Consider the following 12,828-nt stretch of genomic DNA (forward strand, 5'->3'; position numbering starts at 1 on the left):
TACACATTCAGGGGCATATTTATTATCAATTATTAGAACTTGGTGAATATTTGGCAGCCACACAAGGCCACGAATGATGAATGGGACTTAATATATGCGGAAACCACTGTTTAGGTGTAAGTGCCCATTCGCCTTAATGAACGGGTCCTCTAAGCTTTGATGCTGTACAGAGGCTTTCGCGGGATAACCGGCTCATAGAACGCAGCAGAATTATTTTCAAGAACTTTATAGTAGTCAAAATTTGCGGAAACTCAGAGCCGTATATTAAACCACTGTAATATATGCTCTAGGTCTGCTAGGATTGAAAAAAAGAATGGCAATAAAATTATTTTATCATCAATTTTAAGATGTTTAACAACAACAAAAAAATAAGAATTTACTTACCGATAATTCTATTTCTCGGAGTCCGTAGTGGATGCTGGGGTTCCTGAAAGGACCATGGGGAATAGCGGCTCCGCAGGAGACAGGGCACAAAAGTAAAGCTTTTACAGGTCAGGTGGTGTGTACTGGCTCCTCCCCCTATGACCCTCCTCCAGACTCCAGTTAGGTACTGTGCCCGGACGAGCGTACACAATAAGGGAGGATTTTGAATCCCGGGTAAGACTCATACCAGCCACACCAATCACACCGTACAACTTGTGATCTAAACCCAGTTAACAGTATGATAACAGAGGAGCCTCTGAAAGATGGCTTCCTAAACAATAACCCGAATTAGTTAACAATAACTATGTACAAGTATTGCAGATAATCCGCACTTGGGATGGGCGCCCAGCATCCACTACGGACTCCGAGAAATAGAATTATCGGTAAGTAAATTCTTATTTTCTCTATCGTCCTAAGTGGATGCTGGGGTTCCTGAAAGGACCATGGGGATTATACCAAAGCTCCCAAACGGGCGGGAGAGTGCGGATGACTCTGCAGCACCGAATGAGAGAACTCCAGGTCCTCCTTTGCCAGGGTATCAAATTTGTAAAAATTTACAAACGTGTTCTCCCCTGACCACGTAGCTGCTCGGCAGAGTTGTAATGCCGAGACCCCTCGGGCAGCTGCCCAAGATGAGCCCACCTTCCTTGCGGAATGGGCCTTAACAGATTTAGGCTGTGGCAGGCCTGCCACAGAATGTACAAGTTGAATTTTGTTACAAATCCAACGAGCAATCGACTGCTTAGAAGCAGGTGCACCCAACTTGTTGGGTGCATACAGTATAAACAGCGAATCAGATTTTCTGACTCCAGCCGTCCTTTAAATGTATATTTTTAAGGCTCTGACAACGTCCAACAACTTGGAGTCCTTCAAGTCGTCTGTAGCCGCAGGCACTACAATAGGCTGGTTCAGGTGAAACGCTGATACCACCTTAGGGAGAAAATGCGGACGCGTCCGCAGCTCTGCCCTATGTCGAATGGAAAATTAAATAAGGGCTTTTATAAAACAAAGCCGCCAGTTCAGATACTCTCCCGGCCGAAGCCAGGGCCAGTAACATAGTCACTTTCCATGTGAGATATTTCAAATCCACATTCTTTAGTGGTTCAAACCAATTGGATTTGAGGAAATCTAAAACTACATTTAGATCCCACGGTGCCACCTTAGGCACCACAGGAGGCTGTATATGCAGTACTCCTTTGATAAAAATCTGGACCTCAGGGACTGAGGCCAATTCTTTTTGGAAGAATATTGATAGGGCCGAAATTTGAACCTTAATAGATCCCAATTTGAGACCCATAGACAATCCTGATTGCAGGAAATGTAGGAAAACGACCCAGTTGAAATTCCTCCATCGGAGCACTCCGCTGCTCGCACCACGCAACATATTTTCGCCAAATACGGCGATAATGCTTCGCGGTGACTTCCTTCCTTGCCTTTATCAAGGTAGGAATGACTTCTTCTGGAATGCCTTTTCCTTTTAGGATCTGGCATTCAAACGCCATGCCGTCAAACGCAGCCGCGGTAAGTCTTGAAAAAGACAAGGACCCTGCTGAATCAGGTCCCTTCTCAGAAGTAGAGGCCACGGATCGTCCGTGACCATCTCTTGAAGTTCCGGGTACCAAGTCCTTCTTGGCCAATCCGGAGCCACTAGTCTTACTCCTCTTTGCCGTATAATCCTCAATACCTTTGGTATGAGAGGCAGAGGAGGAAACACATATACCGACTGGTACACCCAAGGTGTTACCAGCGCGTCCACAGCTATTGCCTGCGGATCTCTTGACCTGGCGCAATACCTGTCCAGTGTTTTGTTGAGGCGAGACGCCATCATGTCCACCATTGGTTTTACCCAACGGTTTAATAGCATGTGGAAAACTTCTGGATGAAGTCCCCACTCTCCCGGGTGAAGGTCGTGTCTGCTGAGGAAGTCTGCTTCCCAGTTGTCCACGCCCGGGATGAATACTGCTGACAGTGCTATCACGTGATTCTCCGCCCAGCGAAGGATCCTGGCAGCTTCTGCCATTGCCCTCCTGCTTCTTGTGCCGCCCTGTCTGTTTACATGGGCGACTGCCGTGATGTTGTCCGACTGGATCAACACCGGTCTTCCTTGAAGCAGAGGTTCCGCCTGGCTTAGAGCATTGTAGATTGCTCTTAGTTCCAGAATGCTTATGTGAAGAGACTTTTTCAGGCTCGACCACACTCCCTGGAAATTTCTTCCCTGTGTGACTGCTCCCCAGCCTCTCAGGCTGGCATCCGTGGTCACCAGGATCCAATCCTGCATGCCGAATCTGCGGCCCTCCAATAGATGAGCCTCCTGCAACCACCACAGAAGGGATACCCTTGTCCTCGGCGACAGGGTTATTCGCAGGTGCATCTGAAGATGCGACCCTGACCATTTGTCCAACAGATCCCTTTGCATGGAATCTGCCGAAAGAGATTGCTTCGTAAGAAGCTACCATTTTTTCCCAGGACTCTTGTGCATTGATGTACAGACACCTTTCCTGGTTTTAGGAGGTTCCTGACCAGGTCAGATAACTCCTTGGCTTTTTCTTCGGGAAGAAAAACCTTTTTCTGAACTGTGTCCAGAATCATCCCCAGGAACAGCAGACGAGTTGTCGGCATTAATTGGGATTTTGGAATATTCAGAATCCATCCGTGCTGCTTTAGCACCTCTTGAGATAGTGCTAAACCCATCTCTAGCTGTTCTCTGGACCTTGCCCTTATTAGGAGATCGTCCAAGTATGGGATAATTAATACGCCTTTTCTTCGAAGAAGAAATATTATCTCGGCCATTACCTTTGTAAAGACCCGAGGTGCCGTGGACAAACCAAACGGCAGCGTCTGAAACTGATAGTGACAGTTTTGTACAACGAACCTGAGGTACCCCTGGTGTGAGGGGTAATTGGAACGTGGAGATACGCATCCTTGATGTCCAAGGATACCATAAAGTCCCCTTCTTCCAGGTTCGCTATCACTGCTCTGAGTGACTCCATCTTGAACTTGAACTTCTTTATGTACAGGTTCAAGGACTTCAGATTTAGAATAGGCCTTACCGAGCCATCCGGCTTCGGTACCACAAAAAGAGTGGAATAATACCCCTTCCCTTGTTGTAGAAGAGGTACCTTGACTATCACCTGCTGAGAATACAGCTTGTGAATGGCTTCCAAAACCGTCTCCCTTTCTGAGGGGGACGTTGGTAAAGCAGACTTCAGGAAACGGCGAGGTGGCTCTGTCTCTAATTTCAACCTGTACCCCTGAGATATTATCTGCAGGATCCAGGGATTTACCTGCGAGTGAGCCCACTGCGCGCTGTAATTCTTGAGACGACCGCCTACCGCCCCCGAGTCCGCTTGCGAAGCCCCAGCGTCATGCTGAGGCTTTTGTAGAAGCCGGGGAGGGCTTCTGTTCCTGGGAAGGAGCTGCCTGTTGCTGTCTCTTCCCTCGTCCTCTGCCTCGTGGCAGATATGAATAGCCCTTTGCTCTCTTATTTTTAAAGGAACGAAAGGCTGCGGTTGAAAAGTCGGTGCCTTTTTCTGTTGGGGAGTGACTTGAGGTAGAAAGGTGGATTTCCCGGCCGTAGCCGTGGCCACCAAATCCGATAGACCGACCCCAACTAACTCCTCTACGCATCGCCTGTCCACTGTCGTGTCCATAAAGCTCTTCTGGCCGAAATGGACATAGCACTTACCCGTGATGCCAGTGTGCAGATATCTCTCTGTGCATCACGCATATAAAGAAATGCATCCTTTATTTGTTCTAACGACAGTAAAATATTGTCCCTGTCCAGGGTATCAATATTTTCGATCAGGGACTCTGACCAAACTACCCCAGCACTGCACATCCAGGCAGTCGCAATAGCTGGTCGTAGTATAACACCTGCATGTGTGTATATACCTTTTTGGATATTTTCCATCCTCCTATCTGATGGATCTTTAAGTGCGGCCGTCTCAGGAGAGGGTAACGCCACTTGTTTTGATAAGCGTGTTAGCGCTTTGTCCACCCTAGGAGGTGTTTCCCAGCGCTCCCTAACCTCTGGCGGGAAAGGGTATAAAGCCAATAACTTCTTTGAAATTAGCAGTTTTTTATCGGGGCACCCCACGCTTCATCACACACGTCATTTAATTCTTCTGATTCGGTAAAAACTACTGGTAGTTTTTTCACACCCCACATAATACCCTGTTTAGTGGTACCTGTAGTATCAGCTAAATGTAACATCTCCTTTATTGCCAAAATCATATAACGTGTGGCCCTACTGGAAAATACGGTTTATTCGTCACCTTCACCACCGGAATCAGTGCCTGTGTCTGGGTCTGTGTCGACCGACTGAGGCAAGGGGCGTTTTACAGCCCCTGACGGTGTTTGAGGCGCCTGGACAGGCACTAATTGAGTGTCCGGCCGCCTCATGTCGGCAAACGACTGCTTAAGCGAGTTGACGCTATCCCGTAATTCCACAAATAAAGGCATCCATTCTGGTGTCGACCCCCTAGGAGGTGACATCCTCATATTTGGCAATTGCTCCGCCTCCACACCAATAACGTCCTCATACATGTCGACACACACGTACCGACACACAGCAGACACACAGGGAATGCTCTATACGAAGACAGGACCCACTAGCCCTTTGGGGAGACAGAGGGAGAGTCTGCCAGCACACACCAAAAAGCGCTATATATGACAGGGATAGCCTTATGATTAAGTGCTCCCTTATAGCTGCTTTTATATTAATATATTGCCATTTATTTTGCCCCCCCTCTCTGTTATACCCTGTTTCTGTAGTGCAGTGCAGGGGAGAGACCTGGGAGCCTTCCTGACCAGCGGAGCTGTGACAGAAAATGGCGCCGTGTGCTGAGGAGATAGGCCCCGCCCCTTTTTCGGCGGGCTCGTCTCCCGCTATTTAGTACATTTAGGCAGGGGTAAATATCTCCATATAGCCTCTGGGGCTATATGTGAGGTATTTTTAGCCTTTTTAAAGGTTTTCATTTGCCTCCCAGGGCGCCCCCCCCCCAGCGCCCTGCACCCTCAGTGACTGCCGTGTGAAGTGTGCTGAGAGGAAAATGGCGCACAGCTGCAGTGCTGTGCGCTACCTTAAGAAGACTGCAGGAGTCTTCAGCCGCCGATTCTGGACCTCTTCTTGCTTCAGCATCTGTGAGGGGGCCGGCGGCGTGGCTCCGGTGACCATCCAGGCTGTACCTGTGATCGTCCCTCTGGAGCTTCATGTCCAGTAGCCAAGAAGCCAATCCATCCTGCACGCAGGTGAGTTCACTTCTTCTCCCCTCTGTCCCTCGTTGCAGTGATCCTGTTGCCAGCAGGAATCACTGTAAAATAAAAAACCTAAGCTAAACTCTCTAAGCAGCTCTTTATGAGAGCCACCTAGAATTGCACCCTTCTCGGCCGGGCACAAAAATCTAACTGGAGTCTGGAGGAGGGTCATAGGGGGAGGAGCCAGTACACACCACCTGACCTGTAAAAGCTTTACTTTTGTGCCCTGTCTCCTGCGGAGCCGCAATTCCCCATGGTCCTTTCAGGAACCCCAGCATCCACTTAGGACGATAGAGAAAAGTATCATCTATTTTCTATTTGATACTAGTATTTCATAAAACTAGAATTTTTGGCTCAGTGATGCCGTAAGAGGAAACAGTTTTGATAGGTCTCTAAACCGATGGCCGACACCTGTGGATAAGCAGCTTATGATAGATGGTTATAACGCTACAGGAGACACATTTACCCGCTCACCAATCTAATGTAATGCCCTGCTGCACACATCTGAGCTTATAAATGTTTAGGCCCTGCTGCACACATCTGAGCTTATAAATGTAATGTCCCGCTGCACACATCTGAGCTTATAAATGTAATGCCCCGCTGCACATATCTGAGCTTATAAATGTAATGCCCCGCTGCACACATCTGAGCTTATAAATGTAATGCCCCGCTGCACACATCTGAGCTTATAAATGTAATGCCCCGCTGCACACATCTGAGCTTATAAATGTAATGCCCTGCTGCACATATCTGAGCTTATAAATGTAATGCCCCACTGCACACATCTGAGCTTATAAATGTAATGCCCTGCTGCACACATCTGAGCTTATAAATGTAACGCCCCGCTGCACACATCTGAGCTTATAAATTTAACGCCCACTGCACACATCTGAGCTTATAAATGTAACGCCCCGCTGCACACATCTGTGCTTATAAATGTAATGCCCCGCTGCACACATCTAAGCTTATAAATGTAATGCCCCGTTGCACATGAGCTTATAAATGTAATGCCCCGCTGCACACATCTGAGCTTATAAATGTAATGCCCCGTTGCACATATGAGCTTATAAATGTAATGCCCCGCTGCACACATCTAAGCTTATAAATGTAATGCCCCGTTGCACATATGAGCTTATAAATGTAACGCCCCGCTGCACACATCTGAGCTTATAAATGTAATGCCCCGTTGCACATATGAGCTTATAAATGTAACGCCCCGCTGCACACATCTAAGCTTATAAATGTAATGCCCCGTTGCACATATGAGCTTATAAATGTAACGCCCCGCTGCACACATCTAAGCTTATAAATGTAATGCCCCGTAGCACATATGAGCTTATAAATGTAACGCCCCGCTGCACACATCTGAGCTTATAAATGTAATGCCCCGTTGCACATATGAGCTTATAAATGTAACGCCCCACTGCACACATCTAAGCTTATAAATGTAATGCCCCGTTGCACATATGAGCTTATAAATGTAACGCCCCGCTGCACACATCTAAGCTTATAAATGTAATGCCCCGTTGCACATATGAGCTTATAAATGTAATGCCCCACTGCACACATCTGAGCTTATAAATGTAATGCCCCGCTGCACACATCTAAGCTTATAAATGTAATGCCCCGTTGCACATATGAGCTTATAAATGTAACGCCCCGCTGCACACATCTGAGCTTATAAATGTAATGCCCCGCTGCACATGAGCTTATAAATGTAACGCCCCGCTGCACGCATCTGAGCTTATAAATGTAATGCCCCGCTGCACACATCTGAGCTTATAAATGTAATGCCCCGCTGCACACATCTGAGCTTATAAATGTAATGCCCCGCTGCACACATCTGAGCTTATAAATGTAATGCCCCGCTGCACACATCTGAGCTTATAAATGTAATGCCCCGCTGCACACATCTGAGCTTATAAATGTAACGCCCCGCTGAACACATCTGAGCTTATAAATGTAACGCCCCGCTGCACACATCTGAGCTTATAAATGTAACGCCCCGCTGCACACATCTGAGCTTATAAATGTAACGCCCCGCTGCACACATCTGAGCTTATAAATGTAACGCCCCGCTGCACACATCTGAGCTTATAAATGTAACGCCCCGCTGCACACATCTGATCTTATAAATGTAACGCTCCGCTGCACACATCTGAGCTTATAAATGTAATGCCCCGCTGCACACATCTGAGCTTATAAATGTAATGCTCCGCTGCACACATCTGAGCTTATAAATGTAATGCCCCACTGAACACATCTGAGCTTATAAATGTAATGCCCCGCTGCACACTTGAGCTTATAAATGTAATGCCCTGCTGAACACATCTGAGCTTATAAATGTAATGCCCCGCTGAACACATCTGAGCTTATAAATGTAATGCCCCGCTGCACACTTCTGAGCTTATAAATGTAATGCCCCGCTGCACACATCTGAGCTTATAAATGTAATGCTCCGCTGCACACATCTGAGCTTATAAATGTAATGCCCTGCTGCACACATCTGAGCTTAGAAATTTAATACCCCGCTGCACACATCTGAGCTTATAAATGTAATGGAACATGTCACCCACAGCAAATCATCAAATACAGTAGCAACATTTCATTTGCACTGTGCAATCGCAAATCACTTGCAGATTCTCCAAACCCTACATATATATATATATATATATATATATATATATATATATATATATATATATATATATATATACACACATATGCAACACACTGCAAATGATCTCCAGGCAGATTAATCAGCGTTGACCAAATTTAGTGAATATTCACATATACTCAGATTTTTTAAAACATTTTTGCAAGATTTCATGAATCATTATGGGAAATCTCATGTGAATGGCTTAAGGCCCTCATTCCGAGTTGATCGCTAGCTGTTTTCGATCGCAGCGCGATGAATAGGTGAAAAAGCGGCATTTCTGCGCATGTGTATGGGCCACAGTACGCACGCGCGAAGTACTTTTACACAAAACCATGCAGTTTTACACAAGGTCGAGCGCCACTTTTCTGTCGCTCTGTTGATCGGTGAGTGATTGACAGGAAGTGGGTGTTTCTGGGAGGTAACTGGCCGTTTTCCGGGAGTGTGCTAAAAACGCAGGCGTGCCAGGGAAAACGGGGGAGTGGCTGGCCGAACGCAAGGCGTGTTTGTGACGTCAAAGCAGGAACTAAACTGACTGAGGTGATCGCAAGGTAGGAGCAGGTCTGGAGCTGCTCAGAAACTGGATGAAAAGATTTTCGAGCAGTTCTGCTAATCTTTCGTTCACACCTCTGCTATGCTAAGATACACTCCCAGAGGGCGGCGGCCTAGCGTGTGCAATGCTGCTAAAAGCAGCTAGCGAGCGACCAACTCGGAATGAGGGCCTAAGAGCGGTAAATGTAGTATTCATGTGTTTGGTGGTCATTCGCCATCTAGTGGCCAAAGGCGATACCGCACTGGGACCGACATTGTGCCAGTGCAGTCTGCAATCTAGTAGATAAATAGAAGAGGAGGAATCATTTGGAATATTCGTCTTGTCCATGAATAATTTCTCTCTAATAAAAGTGACAGTCACCAGTTTGTGGGCTAAACAATTGCGCAGGGACTGGTGACGTCACTGTGGCTGCAATTCAGGGGGTTGAACCAAATTTCATTATGATGCACCTAATCACTAGAACTAGTGACATCATTAAGGCGTGATGTCACTGGTGACAGGTAACTTCATAAGCTCCATCCTCATGAATATATCCCTGCAAAAATGACTGATGGGTCATAGAATTTCGCTGGTGTGGCCACCATCCACCAGTTAACAATGTAGCATTATAAATACTTTCATAAGCCGAACGGCGTGGGCAGCGTGGACCACAGCAGTAAGAAACGCTTATATTACAAGGGCGATAAACAACGCTGAGCAATGTATAGAATAAAACATACAGTAAAAGCAAAAAAACAAAATACAACATCTCCAATCACAATCCTCATCAAAATTATGAGATGTAAAACGTTCTAAACGTACACTCTATTTATTATTTACAAATAATACACAATATTCAGTTCATAAGACATCTTGTACACCAAGAAATAAAAAGTGCATGAGAAGAGTGCATGAAGAACACAAAGACAGGCACAATGTACCCTAGACCATGGGCTGTACCACGTATGTGCAGCCTATCCTATAGCCGAGCACCAACCAGAGGCGGCCTGACCAGTGCACGGTCATCAGCATTTAATGCCAGAGGCACTGAGTGCTATTGAGTTCAGTCTTGTGATTGCCCGGGTGGCGGCGCGGTAGGAAGGACTGGGAAGCCCTGCTATCTAGATGTCTTTCTATCAGGGCTGGCCGGTCGGATTCTGGGTTTGACTCCGTTATTTTGTAGAAGGCGCCATAAGACATATCCTCCAACATTTTACACACAAAAATTGGTACAAATCAGAAAAAGGGGCGTGGTCACGGGCAAAGGGGGCGTGGTCACATCCCTTTTCCTATACTTTCAATGGAAGTTTGGAGAGCCAAAAATAGGTACAGACCATAAAAAAAAGGTACTGTACCTATTAAAAAGGTACAGTTGGAGGGTATGCATAAGATAATACAGGGGTTAAACCCACACATAGAAAACTGTGAGGTGTTCTACACTAAAATTGTATCCTGGGTTTCGTTAATAAGCCTGTTCCGGCAAATGATCCGTCTTAGTGCAGTTATTGTGTTCTTGGGGGGGGTGGTATTGAAAGTCGACAATAACTAGGTCGACCACTATTGGTCGACGGTAACTAGGTCGACAGGGTGTCTAGGTCAACAGTCTTTATGTCGACATGTTCTAGGTCGACAGGTCAAAAGGTCAACATGCGTTTTTCATGTTATTTTGGTGTTGTTTTCTTCGTAGAGTGACCGGGAACCCCAATTAGTGCACCGCGTCCCCTCGCCATGCTTCGGGCATGGTGCCTTTGCTCCGCTACCGCTTCGCTCGGCACAGATTACCGTTCCAATCGTAGTCCACGTGGATCGTTAAGTATGAAAAGGTTCAAAAAAAGAAAAAAAATTGTGAAAAACTCATGTCGACCTTTGACCTGTTGACCTAGAACATGTCGACCTAAAGACCCTGTCGACATAGACACCCTGTCGACCTAGTTACTGTCGACCAATAGTGGTCGACCTAGACATTGTCGACCTAGTTACTGTCGACTTTCAGTCCGGATCCCGTTCTTGGGAATGGTCTACAGCAGGGGTTCCAAACTGCACTCCTCAAGTACTTCTCCCCCCAGCAGGTCATGTTTTCTGGATATCAATAATCATGCACAGGTGAGCCGATTTAATTGGCTAGGTCAGTAATTAACCCACCTGTTTCCACAGACAGAAATCCTGGAAACATGGCTCTGTTGGGGTTACCTGAGCTCTGGAATTGAGAACCCCTGGTCTGCAGCAAAAGTTGTTTGTTTTTTTTTGTTTTTTTTTTATTCTAATGAATAAATAATGTTTGAAGAATAAAACTATATGGAACCATACGGACGTGAAGCCCAGTAAGATTTTTATCCTTTCTTTAGATTCAAGTGACTGAATGAAATGAATGGAGATGAGGTTAAATAGCTTCACATTAACTTCACATTACACGATTATCGTCTATTCTAACGCCATATAAAATGAACGCTCTCGATACTGTATTTCCTATATTAATCTGTCTATTTGTGACATCTCTTGAGTGAATACAATAAACTCTATATATGCGCCAGCAGTCCCTGAGAATTATATCTGGGCTCTACTAAGTTCTTTTCCATCAAAAATATTCTCTGCTCCTGTATAGTATATCGCGGTACATTATCGTTTGCGGTTCATACACATCCAGCGGGATTCTGGGATTGTTACATAGACGCCTCATGTAGATAGCCGTAGATCTGTTGAGGTGATCGGTGGGCCGTACCGCCATCCCCTCCATCGGGTCACCAGACCACGTACTGTTCTATCGCACTATTCCTATCAGATTCCGTCACAGTGCGTTGGAGTCTGACCGTGACAAACACAGAATAACGGCCACAGAGCGTTCCGTAATACAGACAAAGTGCAGTCCACTCACATTAGCAGGGGGACAACACACACAACACAGATTTCTTGTTTGGCAAATAACCTTCCACGGATACACTGTGGGAGGATGATAAAAAAAAAATCCACCTCATTCCACACTGTTCAAAAAGATCCCCACTGGCTGCCCCAGGGGATGGCAAGTATATCGCGCACAGACAGCGCAGAGGACCGGAACTAGGATGATATTGGGGCTGACACATAGGTGTAAGGAATTAAACATGTTATCCCATTCCATATGATACCGCTTTTATCCCTCTGAGATTCCTGTACATATATATATATATATATATATATATGTCCATGTAATTTCTCAGAGCGCGCCCTCTCTACTACTACAAATCGCTGGATTTTGGATGGCGCCTGATTTCACGTCCCGTGGCTTTGTTATCATGAATTGGCGCGGTAAATGGGAGATCAATTTTGGAAAGCCGACTGCAATTTAGTTCTTCAGCCCCTGGCGGCATCAGGACACCTAATCGGACGTCCCATGAAGCCGCTGTAACAATTGCCGCCTAGTGCAGCCACATAAACAGGACTAGACATTGCCAGAACCTGGATGGAAAGGAGATCACGCTGCGGTCTGCAATCTTCTCCATCGATCCACACAGAAAAACACCCACGTTGGAAAAAACAAAAGCACATAATGAATAGGGTAAAAATCTGCCCCCACCCACTAATGAATAGGGTAAAAATCTGCCCCCACCCACTAAATAAAAAGCAGAGAAAAGTCCCCGGTATTATCTAATAATATTCAGATAATGCACTTCTGGGTACAGAGAGTTGATCAGGAGGGCTAGCAGCGTGTTCCCGTCCTGGAGGCAGTGTCCCGGGTATCGGATGAACTGAACAGCCTGAGAAATCTGGTCCTGGTACTCCGCGTACTGTTTGCTTGCGGTCATGGTCTCAACCACGCTTAAAGCCTGCGGAACGGAAGACATCGGAAACGTTAGCAGAAACTATTCGGTTACAAGGGAAAAGGTTTCTGTATAGGTACCGTAGGGACACAGGTATTTTACTAAATTAGGGGGGAGGGGCCCCCGGACTGCACACCCTAGCTACTTATAATGGGAAGTGCTACTTA

At 46.2% G+C, this 12,828-nt stretch overlaps 1 protein-coding gene across 1 annotated transcript in view; it reads right to left on the reverse strand.

The window, feature by feature from the left end:
* Positions 1–9,677: 9,677 nt before the first annotated feature.
* EPG5 (ectopic P-granules 5 autophagy tethering factor) overlaps positions 9,678–12,828 on the reverse strand; it is a 170,633-nt gene continuing 167,482 nt past the window's right edge. Inside the window, exon 44 of the mRNA XM_063958355.1 lies at positions 9,678–12,667. Coding sequence (XP_063814425.1) covers positions 12,485–12,667 — 183 coding nt within the window. The 3' untranslated portion in view covers positions 9,678–12,484. The remainder of the gene's footprint in view (positions 12,668–12,828) is intronic.

The sequence above is a fragment of the Pseudophryne corroboree genome, chromosome 1, assembly GCF_028390025.1.
Source record: "Pseudophryne corroboree isolate aPseCor3 chromosome 1, aPseCor3.hap2, whole genome shotgun sequence".
In the NCBI taxonomy this organism is placed as follows: Eukaryota; Metazoa; Chordata; class Amphibia; order Anura; family Myobatrachidae; genus Pseudophryne; species Pseudophryne corroboree.